The sequence below is a fragment of the Biomphalaria glabrata genome, chromosome 6, assembly GCF_947242115.1.
Source record: "Biomphalaria glabrata chromosome 6, xgBioGlab47.1, whole genome shotgun sequence".
NCBI classification, from domain to species: Eukaryota; Metazoa; Mollusca; class Gastropoda; family Planorbidae; genus Biomphalaria; species Biomphalaria glabrata.
Genome location: NC_074716.1, coordinates 21049742 through 21070292, shown reverse-complemented (window position 1 = coordinate 21070292; position 20551 = coordinate 21049742). Strand labels below are relative to the sequence as shown.

General features: G+C 35.4%; 1 protein-coding gene across 8 annotated transcripts in view; it reads left to right on the top strand.

Annotated features, from left to right (window-relative positions):
- Window positions 1-592: 592 nt before the first annotated feature.
- LOC106079286 (cAMP-dependent protein kinase catalytic subunit 3-like) overlaps window positions 593-20551 on the top strand; it is a 25524-nt gene continuing 5565 nt past the window's right edge. The window contains exons 1-9 of one of the 8 annotated variants that reach the window (XM_056032412.1): window positions 593-699; window positions 3625-4684; window positions 5380-5705; window positions 11197-11436; window positions 11642-11727; window positions 12836-12970; window positions 13086-13289; window positions 18052-18220; window positions 18457-18601. In XM_056032412.1, the coding sequence (XP_055888387.1) occupies window positions 3660-4684; window positions 5380-5705; window positions 11197-11436; window positions 11642-11727; window positions 12836-12970; window positions 13086-13289; window positions 18052-18220; window positions 18457-18601 (2330 nt within the window). In that variant the 5' untranslated portion in view covers window positions 593-699; window positions 3625-3659. The other 7 variants (XM_056032413.1, XM_056032414.1, XM_056032410.1 and 4 more) reach the window with 7 other exon arrangements.

Here is a 20551-nt window from a genome sequence, read left to right as displayed (position 1 = left end):
TAGATACCTCAGAATATGCATTTTGTTGGTTTTCAATATCAGAAATAATGCTTGGCGGCGGGGCTTCGCCCAGCGCCGCTCCCCCAGACTCCCTTGCTAGTAATGGCGGGGAATCTACAATTTTATGGAAACAGCTTAACAGCAAATGCGCCGAACGGCGCGGGAGGGTCAAAGTCAGTAAGAATATATAGCACATTAGGTTTTTGAAATAGAACTTTTTAATAGCTCCTATAGCGCTCCCCCAGACCCCCTTGCTAGAAATGGCGCGGAATCTACAATTTTTCCACTAACTCCAGGAAAAACATATTCTAGGGCACAATAAACGTACGTCTTCCGAAAGAATGAAGGGTAGATTGTAATAAAGATTATGTACACACACACACACACTTAAATACATATAATTTTTTTTCGCGGGAAGGAGAAAAGATCCACCACCCCCAACCCCCCCCCCCTCCCCCCGAAAAAAAAATCCTGGCTACGCCCATGATCATATATATATATATATATATATATATATATATATATATATATATATATATATATATATATATATGGTCGTCCCCGCGGAATAAGACTGATTAAGTGTCCGATCCAGTGCAGCTGTTCACAATCAGTGAATAACATTGTCGACTTTGATAATCTTCTGGAGCTGGGCTGCATTAGATGTGGAAAAATATAGCCTACACAGTTCGCAACTGGGTTTGCAGTTTAATTTTCAGAATCGAAGACATTGCCATTTTAATAATATTTAATAGTGACTGTGATCCTATTATGCACAATAAAATGCTAGATCTAGATCTAGATCTTCGTTTCGATTCAAGATATAAATTATGACCTCTATAATCTGCCTAAGCCTAAGAAGTTGTCATACTTCGGTAGTTGTTTTTTTTTTTCTAACATAATGTACGTTGGTTTTTCTTTTTCTTACGATATTTGATTTTTATCTGAATTATTTCCCCTTTAGTAGATCTATTCTAGATAATATCTAGAGATCTGGACTTGATAAGAAAGAACAATAATCAACAATTCACTGACTTAGCTTTAACTTTAGGCAAAATGATAGTAAATGTCTCGAGTTAGAGTCTAGATTCTTGATCTAGATTGACTAGATTTAGATCAGTCATCAGTGAATGATCAGTGTATCCATCTCTCTGTGAATAGTCAGTAGAATAGAATGAGTTGAGATTATTATTATTTATGAGTAATGTACTAGATCTAATTACTAATGACATGATCGGATGAAGTTCATGAAGATGATGCACATTGCAGATACTGATATAGAATATAATACAATATAATCTAGATCTAGTAGTCAAAGTAGATCCAAAATCCAAGTCTAAGTAAAAGACTAGATTGTGACCAGTGGCATTGTCATCATTGTCACTACATGAGTAAATTATACTAAATTCATTCTAAATCTAGCTAGACTCTAATACTAACTACATCTAAATGATAGATCTACTAAACAATCTACTTAGATCTATATATATATAGATCTAATTGGAGTCTAGATCTAGATTGACTAGATTTAGATCAGTCATCAATCATCAATGAAGATCTATATAAAAAAAAATATTCTATATATACTATACTATATATATATCTAGATCTAGAGATATCTATATCGGAAATCATCACCCATCTGTGAATAGTCAGTGATTATTATTATTTATGAGTAATGTTCTAATGAGTAGATGAAGTTCATGAAGATGATGCAGATACTGAGATAGTAGTCAAAGTAGTAGATTATTGTCACTACATGAGTAAATTCATTCTAAATCTAGCTAGACTCTAGAATTAGAATACTAATAAATACTAAATTTTACTGATAGATCTACTTACTTAACTTACTACTAGATCTAGAATAGATTTTGATTTAGATCTATAAATTAGTATACTATATGAGTATTAGTCACGGCCTAGTGTGACTACTAGAGAGTCTACTAACTATTAGGCTACTATTACTAAGACTAAGTGTCACTAAGTCTAGTAGTGACTTTACTAAGTGACTTGACTAGATTGTCACATAATCTATAGCTATCATCTTAGTCTTAGAGATTAATCTAGATTGATAGTAAGTCTATATATTTTTAAACAGACTTCTATTTCTATCACTATCCAGATTCTAGTATAAATACTTTGACTAAATCTAGTATAGATTTGTATTCAGTGTATATATATCTAACAAGTATATATATATAGTATCAGTCAAGAGTAAGAAAAAGAAAGCTGCCTTGTCTGCCAGCCCTAGGACGGATGCATATATATGCATGAACTGTGGGAAACTCTGTCGCTCCAGAATTGGCTTGATCATTCACTCCAGATTCTGCCCCGTCTCAAGACAAAACTCATCTGGGTGCATCCATTGTCTTCTGAGATAGAAAGAGCCATATATATAGAGTCTAGATCTGTAGACTGTCTTGAGCAGGAAATATATATATTCTTTATGAAACATCCAATGAACATGGATCTTGAACAAAAGAATATTAGAAAAGAAAATATAATGAACAATTTTTTGCTACATATGGTTTTACTTCAATAGTTCAAGTATAAATTGAAATACCCTGATGTGTCATTTGTAATGAAGTTCTATCTAGCAGATGTATGAAGCTAAACAAATGTCGGAGTTTCACAAATATTGACATCCAGTATATTAGTTTTAAGGGCTGACAGAATTAAAAAAAACAATTTAACAGACTTGACTCAGGTGGCAAATACCATATATATAATCAAAGCATAGCAACCATTGAAGCTTCTTGTTTGATGGCTATCATGATTGCTATGAAGTCTGACTACTTAGGAGTTAATGTCAGCAGTCAAAGACATTATTTGAGTTATGTTTGGAGATGAATCTGTAAATAAATTTAGTACAATTCTCTTATCTAATGACAGTGTTCACAGGAGAATTGTTGACATGTCTGCTGATATTATTGATCAGGAAATGATGTCAGCTCCATTCTTAATATTTAACATCCAGCTAATAATGAGTTCTCTTCAATGTCTGTTACAAAACTCTGGTTCCATTGTTTGTAGTCATATTGGGTTCTACCTGAATTTTTTTTGCGCCTTCTTCCATTTACACCATATCTTTTTGAAACTGGCTTTTCCAGACTCTTAGTTATCAAGTCTAAATACAGAAGTAGACTTGATGCAGGAGATCACGTTCTTCGTTCTTGCAAGCATGGAAATTCTTTTGTTAAAACTCTGCTTGGTTGGTAAATCATGTAAATAAGAAAAATCTATGACACACATTATGTGCTTCAAGTCATTTAAGATAGAAATTTCTAAATTCTTCTTTATATCAGTAACTTTTTGTCTAAAAAGATATACAATAGAAATAATCTGTCACTCTTTTTGCATACATCTATTCAAATTGTGTCAAAAAGTAAATTATTCCTAATAATATACCCTATTGAAATAATGAATTATTCATTATTTCATTTGGTTCTTGTCATTTTATTTTAAACTAACATTAGCAGTAGCATTAGTCAAGATCTAGCCTTGAGAAAAAAAAAAGATTAGAATAACTTAACTTAACTGATTTTGAATGTACACAACTTATTAATAGTTAATTTTTTTTTCTACAAAATTACATCTAGTTTTTTTTGTATAATTTTTTTTCAGATTACTTGTTTATATGATTAACATTTTTAATAACAATGAAGAGGGAATCAGAAGAACTAGAAGAAAATGATGCTTCAAAAGTACCTAGAATAGCTTCTGAAGAAAACAAAAGAATCTTGTCAAGAGGGGTTAACTCACATATATCAAGAGAGAGTGTCATCTCAAGAGGAGCTACTATTCCCAGCTCTAGTAATATTTTGTTGAGGTCAGCTAATAATCACGATTCATTAAGAAGGTCCCTTAATGAATCACACAAAAAATCTTCAACTTCTGATGTACAGAATGTAACTAGAAGCAACACTGCTTCTTTGCACACTACTGGAGCTGCAAGAACAACTGCTATAACAGATTTTCCATTAACTACTCCCAACAAAGTTCCAAGTCATCCAAGTTTGAACTATACTGGGACTAACATAGTGAATGCCACAACTAATTATACTATGTTATTAGACAAAAACTCCCCTCAAACATTATTAGCTAAAGGTTTTAATTTGGATCGTCGAATAAGAAGTGCCTCAATGTCTGAGTCGTTAGTTTTCAACAGTAGAACTCCTTCACCTCTCACTGTAGATGGAAATCAACTATCTGCTTTCAGATCTCAAAAAGGCTTAAAAGCTTTATCAAATCACAGTCTTGCTCAAATGACTTTAGGAAATGACACATCACAAACAAACCTTCATGAATTAAATGATTTAAAAGCATCTTCTATAGAAGATAATAGGCAGCCAGCATGCAGTGAATCATCTGCTACCTTGGAGCAAAGTACAAATAAGCCATTTGCCATTCAGCATTCAAGCTCTAATTTTCATCCATTACTGAGATCAACACCAGTACTGCAAAGAAATAGCTTATATTCTGTAACTAATGTTCCTAGAGGGACTATGACTGCTACACAGTTCTCATCTCATCATTCAGCCTATGAAACAAGATCAGGAAGTGCAGTTAGAAAAACCCAGCAACAAACATCACAGTTGAATAATGATCGAGATGTGTGTACTAGACCAGCCATAACCAATTTACCTCCCAGAAAAAAATCTAACTCTGAATCTACTTTGTCAAGGTAAATAAAAAAACTTTCTACGAATATTTTCGGTACATGACATTTTGACGCAACTGTTTTGGCACATGCCATAGAACAGATGACTTTAACATCATTTGCTCTTGGTCAAAATATTTTTAAACAGCACTTCCTCTCTTCTCTCTCTCTCTCTCCTAACTAAAAACTAAAAACTATTCTTTTTTTTAGACCGAAAACAGTTGATTCTAATTTTCTTTTTAATGTTTACAAATGTGTTCAGAAAATCTTATATAAATATTGATTAAAATTTTGAACTAAACATTAGAAACATGATTTTGGTGCAGACTAGAATTATTTTAACAATGAATGACTGCCAAATCTTATGGTAGGCACTTCAGACTGTCCCCATCCTGTAAGATGTTTGGGCCAGGCTGTAATAATCTTCATTTCTGAAGGAGGAACATCCAAGACTTGTAAAACAAATGAAACAAGAAAATTGTTTAATGAGTTTCTAAGATTAAAAATTAATGCTGCTTTTGTATGTGAGCTCAAAATCTAATTTAATTTTTACATTTTACTAATGGATTGATAGCCATTAAATGTTTATCAATGTTTTGAGTTACATGATTTTTTTTTTGACTGTACCCACTTGTGGATTTCTTTTTTTTTTTTTTTTTTTTTTTTTTGTACTTTATTTAGCTTTTTGAAATTAAAAAGTTGATCTCTGTTTTTCTCAGATATGTAGACATTGAAGGCTCTTCTGCAAGAAGCAGAGGACTGGCTACCTTTTCAGCTCTTGGTTCAGGATATCAGCCTGTTTCTACTGCTTCATCAAGCACTGTAGCCACAACAGGTAATAATATAGCTGAAATGACTACTCCAAGGCTTGAACCTGTCGCAGATAGCTCATCAAGTAGCACAGCACCTGTTAGAACCAACACTGTATCTCCAAATGATGGAATAGTTCCTGAAATCAGTCAAATGAATTTTTCATGGACATCATCATCTAGATCAACACATCAGTCAACTGTGTTAAATCTTATTTTGAACTCTTTAGTCCTAGGTAAATATGCAATAATTATCTCTTCTGTACAATTCTTATGTATACCAGGCATGTCAAACTCATTAAGGTGTATGGGCTACAGAAAAAAACTTACTATGACCTTAGTTAGCTAAATTTGTAGCGCTTTGTTATTAATTACTATGATTACGCATTATTTTCATTGTCCTTTTGCTTGACCTTTTCTGGGATACAATTTTATTAATGTCAGGTTGAAAGTTTGTTTGCCACTGACACTTTCATCACTGATAACAAAATTTGATCAGATAATCTTGAAGGGTGAGGTGTTTTTGTAGTTTTTATTATGCTCACAGAGATAGGTGCTTGCGAACATAGCAAGAATTCTGGCTGCAAATTTACACAATTCAAAGTACCGTTCAAGTAAATAACTAAAATTTTGGCACAACCACTTCTATAAAAATTGACTTTCAACAAAGAATCTGACCGCTATTCTATCAGCATTTACCAGCAGCATTTTAAGGAGCAAATGAATATGGAGATATAGAAAACGAAAATTCTTGCTCATATGAAACAAAGTCACAAAAACGGATATTGAAAGCATCTAATAACAATTCCAGGTGAAGGACATATTTACCAAAAGTTGTAGCCGTATTTAATCTTTTTAGTTCCTGACACATGGAGAAGTGAACAAGATTTTCTCTTCACATTTGGTTTATCCCAGTCGTAATTTTGCTTGAAAGCACTTCACATCATCACACCAAGTTGTGACAATTTTTTCTTTATTTTGAAGTTTCAAATTCAAGTCTTGCAGGTGACCACTGAGATCAACTGCAAATGCCAAATCCTGAACCCATTCGTCAGTTTGGAAATGTTCAACAGGTTCCCCTTTCATGTTCAGAAACAATACAGTTTCTTCATGCAGTGCAAACAATCTCTTCAATACTTTATGACATGAGAGCCAGCCGACTTCTGTGTAGTAGGGAACACAATCAAATTCGAGGCATATTTATGATGTGATTATTAACAATTAATAGTAATTAAGAAGTTAACGAATCAACACTAAAAAAAAAATATAAAAATATAGCTTTTATATAACGCTACTTTCATGCTTATAGCATGCTCAGAGCGCTTTTGGTCCAATCTCATTTGTGGACCAGTGGGGGGGAGGGGGTATCTAGGAGTTGGTTTTCCGTGCTGCCTTTAGGCGCTCAGTAAACACAACTCTGCCCGAGTCGGGTGTCGAACCTTGAGCCCCCTTCTAGGTAGCCAAGCCAAGTTCAAGCGCACTTAGCCTCTCAACCACGCTTCCCACTACTAAACTTAAAAGATAACTTGAAAGATAATTCAAAGTTAATAAATAAACGAAATTACCATATCTAATTCAATTTAAAAATTAATTTTTGTAAAATTATTTGTTTTTAACATTTCGATCATTAAAGATTACTTAAAAAGTTCGACGAAGTTGTTTTTTTTTTTATATATATATATATATATATATATATATATATATATATCTTTTTTTTTCCATTAAATATTGCACCTGAAAATTAGTGGTGACCGCTTAATAATTTAACATTATTTTGATAATTCTTGAGGTGGATAAGCAGGATGCATGCAAAGTGACCCACGAACGTAATGTTTGACATGTCTGATGTATATAAATTCTAATAGCTAGTCTAGTCGATATAGAGGCGTGGTGGGTGAGCAGTAAAGCGCTTGGCTTCTGAACCGGGGGTACAGGGTTTGAATCCTGGTGAAGACTGGGATTTTTATTTCGGGATCCTTGGGCGCCTCTGAATTCACCCAGGTCTAATGAGTACCTGACATTAGTTGGGGAAAAGTAAAGGCGGTTGGTCGTTGTACTGGCCACATGACACCCTCGTTAACCGTAGGCCACAGAATCAGATGACCTTTACATCATCTGCCCTATAGACCACGAGATCTGAAACGGGAACTTTACTTACTTACTACTAGTCTAGTCGATAAATGAAACATTTTAGAAGAGTTAATGTTATTATCTTCTATTCAGATGCTCTTGTCTTTCTTATACAGCATCTTGCAGTTTCAGTAGTTGCCTTTCTTATTAATTAAACAATGAATTGATGTCCAGAAAAAAAATGAAATAGATACAAAATCTAAATTTATCACTGCTAGTAATTTGAATTTGTAATAATGCTTCAATGCTAATGAGTGATGCACTTGTGGCTTATCTTATAATTATTACTAGGGAAAGAATTCTTACAAGTAAGTCCAAATAACTGGATCAAGAAATGTGTTTTCATCCTTGTATCATTCTGAGTTTATGAAATTAGTTATCTTTTTGTAAATAAGGTACTCTTATTCATTGATAAAATCCCTCTGTTCTTTTAAAAAGTTGCTCTTTTACTGAGGTTGCTTATTCTAGTATCTTTAGAAGATTAAATAGTATTTCAATGTTCTTATTAGAAATGGAATAATTTAATAAGCTTCAGTGACCTGTTGAATTTTACTATGGGGATATCTTTTAACATTTGAGAAAGGAGCATTTTGTTTTTAGTCTTAAATGCTAGCTTATAATGAATGAATAAATAGGGTTTACCCTTTTTTTAAATACATTTTTTGGTTACCATTAATTAATGCAACCTTTCTCAATTAAAAAAACTTGCCTAATTAGCTTCCTATTCTGAGTTTTAAAAAAATATTTCAGTATTTTATCAATTCTGGTGGGTTGGTTGCTGGGCTCAGCTGCATCGTAGTTGACAGATGGCTCTCAGTTGGAGATCTCTAGATGGTAGAGGAATGAGGCTGGTGGCTCAGAAAGATAATCTATTGGAAGTGGGATAAAATGTTGGAAATATTGGGGAGATAACAAAATAATAACAAAAGGATGTATTTTGGTAAATTTTAAGTAAAGGAGGGGGAAATTAAACTAGAGAACTTTTGACTTTTTAAAAGGGAAGAGATACATTAATTAGATAAATTCTGATAACTTGTAGGAGGTCTTAAATGTGAGCTGGTACAGTCATCTACATGGCTGCCGCTACCTATTGTGCAATGTGTGCATTGCACGCAATCAGCCGACTTTAGAGGTGGCCAAATCATTATTTCAAGGTTACTTTAAAAAAAATTTAGTTAAATAAAAAAATTTAGTTAAATATTTAAAATAAATTTTAATTATTCCATTATCCTTTGAAAATATGAATGATATTCTTACATAAGAAATTATTTTGGAAACTTGAAAAATAAATAGAGCAGCGTGCGAGGGATTCCCACAGGGTTTTCCATAAGGGCCTACTCATTTCTGGCCTTGAATTTTCGCGGGTTGTTTGAAGTATTTGTTTTGAGTCAAATAGCCCATCCTTTAAGTAGATTTATTACCGGTAATTAAAAAGTAAATTTTAAAAACATTTTCACTGGGGAGAGGGGGCGCTATTTCCTTTAATGTGGAGGGGGTGAGGGTGCAACGTCCTGACAAAAAGGGGTGTTATGGTGTGTGTTTTTCCTAAGCAGCGGTGAGAAGAGGTTAAGCAATTGATCGTGGTTATGCAGTAACAATGATAAAATTAACGTACTTATAGCAGAAGTGAGACGAGCTTAAGACATGGACGAGTAAAGACTTTATGTTTGTTGTGAGCTAGATTTTTGTTTAAATATCAGTTTATTTCATTACTATTAGATCTATATCTCATCCCAAATTAAATTGTGAATAATAACAGTTTTACAGTTTTTGTCCACAAAGAAGTTTGTTCAAGTTATTTGAAGTTTATTTATTAAAAAAAAATTAAATGCCTTTATTAGTTCAGTTATACCAGCTGTCTGGCACTACAAGCCAACTATCCACAAACAACAGGGTGCGGGGGGCAGCAAAAAAAAAATTTCAGACCCTTGCCGACTGAATGGAAACCTACTGCATCTTCAATTCTATCTCAAGGAAGAATTTTTTTAACACTTAAAAATTATGTAGACAATACTATTTCTTTACACAGCATTAAATTAATGTAAATGAAAATTAAAACCTAAAATTGTGTGTGTTTCTTGTCTTTTTTATTACATTCTTAAAAAAACTCACGGACTTCACTGTGCAAGCCTCTGGGCTTCAGCTTCTATAGGGGATTTGGGAGTCGCCATCCAGGAATGTGAGAAACACTGCCTTACTATGTTTTATTTTAAGTCATTGTATAAGTGACTTATTAAAATCAAGAAAAATATTCAGCGCTGTGTTGCTTGTAGGCACCTTTAAAACCATGTATATCAGATGATTGTGGATACAATGCACTTTTCTCCAAATTACAATCATGATAATTTTTATGAAAGTATATGGAATGTTGATAAAGTTTCACTGTCAATGGCTTTTGCATATCAAGCTTTTTTTTTCTGATTATGCTTTAACTTACAATAACAAGCAAGTTAACATCCATGTCCAGACCATATAACAGTGTTGAGCAGTCAAGGTTATTGAGAAATTGAATATAGATCATGATCATTTACACTGTTCATTGTTATATACCTGCCGCAGCTCATCAATTATAAATTCACCGTCGCAAATACATTTGCATAAGCGAGTAGTCAGAACGAGATCAGTTTTGAATGTTGATCATAAAGAACCAAGACTTCAGATTTCTGAAGGCACGTATATTTGAAATTGTTCATAGTCAATCATTCGTAGTTGTAATTGAGGGATACAACAACTGTTCGAATATGATAGAAAAAAAAATGGAATGGTCTACAAAAAAGAAAAAAAAATGGTCTACAAAAAATGAATTTAAATCAAAGTGAACTTTTGGAACAGTGTCTTAAAGTTATTTTTTAATTTTTTTATCTAGAAAAAAAAAGGGGGGGGGGGCATTTTAAAATTTCGTACGCAGGCGGCCACAACCCTCGCGGCGGCCCTGGTCATCTACACATAATCTTACTTTTCTTTTAGGACTAATGCAATCAGACTATTTATACTAACAGAAGTGAACCTTGAGGAACACCTGATTATAAATTAGTTAAATTTAATTAGCCTGCTCTATGTGTTACTAAATTTAAAAATAATGCAATCCATTTGATTATAATATAATTTTTATTATATTATAAAGTTTATCTATTAGAACATTGATATATCTGATTTGCATATTTATGTTTTCCTTTGTTTTTCTTTGACTATTTGTTATTGTCAACTCATTCAAGTGTCCAGAATTTAAGCTCTGGGATATTTTCCAGCTGTTCATTTGAAGGGCTTTATATCTTTTGAAATGCTCATAATCAGAAGAAAGTATTAGCCCAACAGCTTTGGTAGTTAAAAGTTTGTATCTCTTGGCTTGGAAAGTAGTTTATCTGTTTGTTAATTCTTTTCTTTAAATTATATCCAATTTTTGTTTCTTCAAATTAAAACACAAAAGTCTTACTTTATATGTATATATATATATATGCTGATAAATAAATAACTTAAATTTTTCATGTTCATATAGTGTAATTTAAAAGAATGTGAAGATAATATTTTTTGTAAACAAAAGTTTATTTATTTATAGATATCCGTGTAACAAATTACAATTTACATTTTTTTTTTCAGGCATGCCGAATGATGAACCATCACCATTATTACAACAAGACTTAAGATCTAATTCACAATTTGCATCTTGGTTGAAAAGAAGTTTTGAACAACACAGTCTGCGCGTAGATAGAGCTGATCAGATTACATGTGACACTGCCAAAGCAACAAGTAGCAATGATTCTCAAATAGATGGCTTGAATTCTATTCTTAAAAAAAATTACATGTCTTTAGTAAAAAAAGCTGGACCTTATATTTTAGGTAAAAGGTTAAATAAATTTTGTTTCTTTTGCCAATTGTTATTTTTTTTAGTTTCAGATGTTATTATTTAAACTAGGTTCATCCTATTACCTATGTATTATTAGGAGCATTTAATTAATTGTTTCAGAGGATTTAAATTATAAGAATTTTTTTTAAATTTAAGCTCATTGAACTTTTGAAATTTGAATTTGAAATCAATGAACAGGTCCAAGAATAGGGTCATCTCCAGTCCGATGTATTGTACAATGTCTGGCTAGAAAGGAAAAAACTAACAAGTTTTATATTATAAAGGTGAGGACATTTTTAAATAGTTTATTTATTTTTCTAATTTATGTATTATAAAGTTTAATTAGTTACAGTAAAAATTTTTTTTGTTTTTTTTTTTAAGTTTAAAGAAAAAGGATTTATTTGTTAAATAATTAAAAAAAAACAACAAATAATGCTGTCTTGAAAAAGATTTTTAAAACAAAGGAATCATTATTTAATTATTCCTTTGTTGATAAACTTAAGATTTTAATTTTATTTTTTAAACTTGACTCTTCATAGAGTTTGTCACAAAAATGTAAAAAGAATAACATAGAATACTTTAAAAAAAAACAAAGTTTATATTAAATCTAATTGTATCAATTAGTTTGGATCAGTTATGTAATTATATGTATGATTGACTTAGACATAATAAATATATGCGATTAGAAATATTTGTACCAATTGTTCTTGTTTAGCTTTTAACCTTCCTAATGTGCTATGATCCTTTCACTTGTCTAGACCAGTTGGGAAAGGAGTAGGGAAGAAAGGGGAATATCTTGGTGAAATGCTTATAAAAATGTTCGCTCAAAAAGTATGAGATCAACTTTCCCTTGTTCAAGATACCAAACAAAATAATTACCAATAGTTAATTAACTAATTGGTAAAATTTTGTTATTGATTCTTGTGTTATCAGGTAAAAGAAATAATTGTACAAAATTTCAGCTAAATCTGAGAATGGATGTTGAAGAAATTACAAGTACAAACTTTTTATCAGACAGACAGACTGAGTTGATAGAAGCTTTGTTAAAAAGAATAATTTAATCGTCTTACATTATTGAAAGTTTTATTGAAATTTAACTTTATAATTGGTTTTGATTTGCCTCTTTTTTTATTAAGATTTATTTTGAGTGTATTTGTTTACTATTATTTCAGTTACTTGCTCCACGTGTGCAATAAATTATTTATTTCAAATGATTCAAATCTAAATCTTCATTTTCTTGTGAAAAGCACAAAAACGAGCTACCTTAATTATTTGCAACAAATATTGTTAATCATTCAAGCAGCTGAAGAGGCCTTAAAATCTCTTTACCAAGTTTCAAAATTGAGGCCCATTTTTTATATGTTAATTTTTTTTTCTTTTTTGAACGTTTAGATATTGACTCTAGCAGATCCAGACAAGGAAACCATGGATGACAGACAAGGAAAAATGTTAATGTTGACTGAGTTCTCTCTCTTGTCTCATTTGCAAAATTCTGAAGGTGTTGTTCATTGCATAGATTTTTTTAAGGTAAAAGTTTGTTTCTCTATTTTTTTCCACTGACAATATAATCACCCACTACCTATTTGCAAAGTTACATAAAGTAAGTATTAATGAATTTTTTTTTTAAAATGTGCATCATTAGGACAAGGCATGGGACAGCACAGAAAAGTGTGAGATCAACCGTCTGTGTTTGGTCCTAGACTGTCTGATACCTCATGATTATGACCCAGAATCTCATTATTTTGTCAATCTCCAACACCATGTCATCCATGAGAAAAAACTAAATGAGAAGGAAGCTTTGATTATTTTTTGGGACATTGCTCGAATAGTGGAAAATCTTCATCAGGTCAGTGTTAGCTATTTAATTAGGGTTATTTAAGAATTAAGTAGTATATTTTTTGTATCAGTAAAGTACTTATAGCATGTATTTGTAACAAGGAATTCCAGATTATATATATTATTATTTGTCCAATGGCTGTGTGAAGCGTCTAGTGTGGTAGCTTAACTTGTTGCCACCGCTGGCTAGCATCTGTGAAAGGGGAGCAATTTTGTAAGTCTCTCTTGCCAGTACATAGCCTCTCCACAGCAAGTCCTATGCAGTACCTCCTCGTGGTGGCAGATGGAAACTGAGGCTGCGAAGCCTCAGGCTAAACTGTGAGGGTCTCGGAGGAGGTTTGGCCCCAAGATGTGAGGCAGGCATGGCCCGTCGGCGTGCGGACACGCCCTGTTGCCCACAAACCAAACCCCTAGCTATAGGTCAATAGCCGCACTGCCTTGTGTGTGTGTCCCTGTAAGGTCTAAGGCTAAGGGAGTAAACCCTAACAGAAAATCCGGTCCTGGAGCCCCGTAGGCGGGGGGACAGTAGTAAGACTACTGCTCTCTGGCAAACTCCTGCAGCCACCTGTCCCCAAATTGTGATGGCTCGCCATCCCTTTGAACCCAGTCAGTTTGAAAGAGAGGCGTGTGTTCCTAGCTGATTGGCGTAAGCTGGAACGCCAGGGACCACTCTTGACGGTAGGAGGGGCTTTTTAGCCTCACTGGATAGCTACTGCCTGCCTTAAGCCGAGCAGCCCTCGGACAATAAAGTGCTATCCCGCCACAGCTTGCCGCACCACTGGGTGCTTGGTGCTAAGACAAAATAAAAAAGCAAGCTGCTCACCCGCACCTGCAAATAAAATCAAAAGAAAACCCTCAACATTAATGCGTTTAGCAAGCTGGAACATACGGACAATGTGTCCTGGCTTCAATACTGACCCTGAACTCGTCACCAACATGCGACAAACAGCTATGATCGACAGAGAACTCAGCAGACTAAACATTGATGTGGCCTGCCTGCAAGAAACCAGACTGGCAGACAGTGGATCTCTTACAGAAAGCAACTATACATTCTACTGGCAAGGAAAACCAGAACAAAGCCCTAGAATACATGGCGTCGGCTTCGCAATAAGAAACAGTCTCGTCCCCTGCATTGCAATGTTTCCCATTGGCAATGAAAGAGTAGCACACATGAAATTTGCATCACCGCAAGGCAAAGTTAATATAATCTGTGCTTACTCACCAACCCTTACTGCACCAGAAGAGGACAAAGACAGATTCTTTCAAGCTCTAGAGGACGTAATTAAAAGTATTCCAAAATCCGAGCACCTCTATATAAATGGAGACTTTAATGCCCCTGTTGGTGATGGAAATGATGCATGGCCAAAATGCTTGGGACCTCATGGTGTTGGCAAAATAAATGACAATGGCCAAAGGCTACTCGAGTTCTGTAGCTCTCATGAACTGTGTGTAACAAATACATTCTTCTCTGGCAAGAAATGCCATAAAGTCTCTTGGCAGCACCCACGCTCAAAAAGGTGGCACCAGCTTGACCTCTGCATCACCCGAAGGATGGATCTGAAAAGTGTCATCCACACCCGTTCATACCATAGTGCGGACTTCAACTCAGACCATTCACTAGTGCTAAGCAAAATCAAGCTACTTCTCAAGAAGGCTTACACTTCCACTCAACCCAGAACTAGGCGAATTAACGTCAATCATGTAGGTGACCCAGAGAAGTGTGCACTCTTTGGCGAGCTCCTGAACAGTTCAATCCCCTCATGAAGTGATGAAGAAGACATCTCTATCAGATGGGAGAAATTAAGAGACGTAATCTACAGTTCGGCAATCACCGCCTTTGGGCCTCAAAAACACACAAATGTAGACTGGTTTGAGGCGAATCTAGCACACATGGAACCTTGCATCGAGAAAAAACGATCTGCACACCTCGCTCACAAGACAAAGCCTAATCCAAAATCTTTGGAGGGCTTCAAAAGTGCTAATAAAGAGGCGAAACAAATGGCTAGAAAATGTGCTAACAACTTTTGGAGGGATACCTGCAACAGAATCCAAGACAGTCTCCACTCAGGAAATAGCAAAGCTCTATTTGATGTCATTAAAGCGGCCCTGGGTCCAACAGTGTCTAAGCCTGCCCCCCTTCTATCCAAATCAGGAGAAAAAATCACAGATCAAACCAAGCAGCTAGAACGATGGACAGAACACTACCTTGAAGTCTATGCCACACAGAATACAGTAGACAATGTTGCCCTGGCTTCTCTACCAGATCTTCCAGTACTGGAATGCCTAGATGAGCTTCCGAGCCTTAGTGACCTCAAAAAAGCAATTAACTGCTTAAAAAATAGAAAATCTCCTGGGAGTGATGGTATCCCAGTGGAAGTAGTGAAAGTCAACGAATCACTCCTGCTCCCTGAACTCTTTATTCTCCTCTGCCGCTGTTGGGAAACAGGTTATGTCCCACAGGACATGCGTGACGCAACTTTAGTCACAATATACAAAAACAAAGGAGATCGGAGTGACTGCAACAACTATAGGGGTATCTCTCTCCTCAGTATAGTGGGCAAAATCTTTGCTAGAGTGGCACTATCCAGGCTGCAAGTGATAGCTTCTAGAGTCTACCCAGAGTCTCAGTGTGGATTCAGGAACGGTAGATCCACTATAGACATGATATCTTCTCTACGACTACTGCAGGAGAAATTCAGAGAGAGAGAGACAGACCCCTTTACATTGTTTTGTTGATCTGACTAAAGCTTTTGACATGGTCAGCAGAAGTGGCCTTTTCAAACTCCTGAGGAAAATAGGTTGCCCTCCTAAACTACTGAAGTTAATTGAGTGTTTTCACGAGGAAACTAAATGTACTGTCAAATTCAATGGAGCCCAATCAGCACCTTTTGAGGTTTGCAGTGGTGTCAAGCAGGGATGTGTGCTCGCACCTACTCTGTTTGGCATATTCTTCTCCTGTCTACTGCATTATGCGTACAGCGACATAAACGAAGGTGTGTTTCTCCATACAAGATCATCTGGAAAACTATTTAATGTATCAAGGCTGCGGGCAAAAACCAAGGTTAGGAAGCTACTCGTCAGGGAACTCCTGTAGGCTGATTCTGATATTCAGCTACAGTCCATGGTTGACAAACTATCTGCTGCTTGCCAGAAGTTCGGCTTAAACATCAGTCAAAGCAAGACTAAGATACTTGTCCAAAACACAAACACTGCACCTCAAGTAAGCATTAATGGCCAACCACTAGAAATTGTTGATCACTTTTGTTACCTTGGCTCCATCATATCCAACAACACTCTACTGGATAAAGACATAAACAACAGGATAGCCAAGGCAATGGCCACCATGTCACGGTTGCAGAAAAGAGTCTGGGACAACATATTGCTGACTAGCAGTACTAAAGCCCTAGTCTACCGGACCTGTGTGTTGAGCACCTTGCTGTACGGAAGTGAAACATGGTCAACCTACTCATGGCAGGAAAAAAAGCTGAATGTCTTCCACCTCCGATGCCTAAGGTGGATCTTTAAAATAAGGTGGCAAGATAAGATAACCAATGAGGAAGTGCTACATAGAGCAGGATGCCAGGACATCCGCTCTGTTATCAGCAGCAGACGCCTTGGCTGGCTTGGCCACGTTCGTAGAATGCCAGTAGGTCGACTTCCACAGGACATCCTGTATGGCGATCTAATAGAAGGCAGGAGAGCCGCTGGTCGCCCACTTTTACGTTATACGGATGTATGCAAACGCGACATGAAGCTCTTCAAAATCGACACTGGCAACTGGGAAGAGGTGGCACTGGACAGATCCACATGGAGAGAGAGCATAAAGGAAGGGTCACAGATTGTAGATGTCATACACAACAGCAGCAGAAAGAAGGGTGAAAATGCAACGGCGCCTGGTGATTATATATGCCCAACCTGCGATCGCAGCTGTGTATCAAGGATTGGCCTCTTTAGTCACACAAGAAGTTGCAAAGGGAAAAGATCGTCTCTCGAGACGTAAAAATGCCACAGAGATTCCAGATTTGTTTTATTTTTGTCAGACTCATTAACATCTAAGTCAAAAGGATGCTGCTTTATTTTTATTTCTTTTAGGAAACCAAGAGATTAATTATATGTTGAAAGAGTATATATTTCTTACCTAAATATTTATATTAACATTTTATGCTAGGCATGAAGGACTAACATATTTTGATAGTATTGTTTAAAGAAAAATTAATTTATCATCCTCATCATGGTCAAACTTCATTTGAGTGGGGGCTTGAGAGACTGAAGCTTTCTCTTTTAAAAACTCATGATAAATGTATGTTTCTCAATCAATCAAGAAAAAGTGGCTTCCCCTCCTGTCAAATCAGAATTCAGCAAGTCTAGGACTGGCATAAAAAACAACAACATGAGATATGGTTTCTTCTTTTTTTCTTCCATTAGGGTCCCTTGCATCAAAACTTAGAATCAATGGGACTATGGTCTGTACTGCACTGGGTTTTTATAGCTTGTTCATGCCTGGATAGCATTCACTAGAGAGAGTTGTCTACTACCTGTAGAGGTTTAATCTACAAGGTGAAGTAGGGTTGGGGAACTGGCACTCCCACAACACAAGGCCTTTTTGGTGGATGGAGGGACATTCCAGTTATTCCCACATGGAGATCTGCAGACAGTCTTCCTACTAATATGTGGTCTAGAATCTCCTTTCAAAAAAGCATTTATTTTTTAAATTACTTTAACCTAAAATTCAATACAAATTATTATTTTAAACTGTTATATATTTATTTCAGAAAAACATTGTCCATCGTGATCTGAAGCTTGGAAACATGATTGTGGACAGAAGGTCCTGGAGAGTGACTATTACAAATTTTTGTCTGGGTAGACACCTTAATTCTGAAAAAGATAAATTACGAGATCAGAGAGGTAGCCCAGCCTACATAAGTCCAGATGTTCTAAGTGGTTGGTATTAATATATAATCAAGTTTATACTAATCCAGATGCTTAAAGTAGTATATTAGTGGTATATTAGTATTTTCATTAGTCTAGATATTAATTAATAGTAATTGTCTTATTAAGGATCATCCTTGATTTTATGAAATATATATATTTTGATTTGATCAAATATGTTTTCAGGGCTAATTAATTTTATTATTATCTAGACAATCTTGTATTAATTTTCTTATTCTATTTTAAAGGCAAACCTTATTATGGTAAACCAAGCGACATGTGGGCCTTGGGTGTGGTTCTTTTCACAATGCTGTATGGGCAATTTCCTTTCTATGATTGTTTGCCACAAGAACTTTTTAGAAAAATTAAGTCAGCAGAGTTTACTATCCCCAAGTAAGTTGCTATTAAATTTTTACATAGAAGTGTATATGTATTCTTATTCAAGAAAGTTGGTATTTATTTTACTATTCACAGTAAATTACTACACTAAGTGTCAAAGCTTTGGAGTTTGCCATAGTCTTATTCATAAAAACATTGCTTAAAACCAAGGCCTTAATAGTGTGACTGTAAATTGTTTTGCTAAATATTACAGAGCTTATAATTTTAAACCCTGTTTTGACACACTTTTAACATAGTAGATGATTTTTTTGGTTGATTACAATTTCTTTGTAAAATGCAAATAAAAATGGAATATTGTGGGTAAAATTTAGAGATTTGATATAAATTTGAAAAAGTTATTGCTAATTTTAGGATCATCTTTTTATCTAACTTAAACTAATTAGAATTAGGGTATAGTTTTAGGGGAGTATCATCAGATGTAGGGAATTAAGGTTAGCTTTAGAAAAATGTTCACCACTATTAGGTATTAAAATTTAGTTTCAGGGAAGTGTCTAATAAAAGATTTATTTTATTTAGGCTTATTAAAAATAATAAAAATATGCCTCTCTTTTACAAGTACTCACCACAGGAAGTACTTAAGTCTACCAATTACTTCCTCAACTGGAATGATGTTTGGCCTCCTTTAGTCATAGAATGACTATGGTTCATCTCATAGAACATTTTTTCATGTGACTAAAGCCCTATTCTCAAGAGGCATTCCCATCCACATATATATATATAGTTCATCCATCGTGGTTCGATGAAGACCACTTTGTCATCCAGGAGGCTGAGGGCTTTGCACTGTGGTTTTATGCCTCCTCATGTGGCTGGTGAGACCTATGAATGTTCGGCTGCACACTGGGCAGGTTATTCCAGCTGGAGCTAGTGTCATTGGCCTTGCTTTTCTTCTCTGGCGTTTTTCTTCTGCCAGCATTGTTTTCTTTTCCTCAGCAACCTGTGCGCCAGTTTTCACAGCGCGACGCCATGATGCTCTGTCATGTGCCTCTGTCTCCCAGGTGGCTGGGTCTGTGGTGAATGCCTTCAGAGAAGCTTTGAGGGTGTCCCTTGCGAGCGCTTTCTTTCGCTTAGTTGGCCATACAAGAGTCGTTTAGGGATGCGGTGGTCTTCCATTCTGCAGAGGTATCCTGCCCATCGCATCTGGTACTGCATCAGGATTGTGTGGATGTTTTGCAGACCCCTCTCTTCGAAGGACTTCAGTATCTGGTATTTTGTCTTGCCATTTGACATTCAGTATTTTTCTAAGACATGTCATGTGGAAGTGGTTCAGTTTCTTTGCATGTTTTCTGTACACTGTCCATGTTTCTGAGGCATAGAGCAATGTAGGCAGAATGACAGCTTGATAGATCCCTAGCTTTGTATTTGTGGTGATACCTCGTCTGTTCCAGACATTTTTAGACAGTCTGTCATAGGATGCACTGGCCTTGGCGATACGCAGGTCGATTTCATTATGGATCTTTCGTTTCTGGAGAGTGTGCTGCCTAGATATGTGAATCTGTCCACTGCGTTTATATCGTGTCCATTTATCTTGATGCTTGGATTCGCATCCACATATAATGCAGGTTGAGGTGGCATTCGCTTTGATGACATTTTTCATTTGGCTTGCTTTTCTTCCAGAGCTGAGGCCGATGCTTTTTTACTGTCCATAGCTTTCTTTGTCACCATCTCTCTCCAAACAGTGCGATTTAGGCTATATCTTCCCATTAGTCAACATCAATGTTCACTGCTTTAAGTTCCCATTTAATTAAAATATTGGAGGTGGAAATGATCATTTTTCTAAGGCTGTCATCAGTTGTTCATAATGAATGACCTTTGGGATACAATTGTCCTCTATACAGTGGATAAGACCAAGTCAGCCCAAGAGGTATTGTCTAAGCAAGCATTTCAGTGTTACACTCGCTTTTATACCATGTGACTTTCAGGATCCTTCAAAGGCAGCGCAAGTGA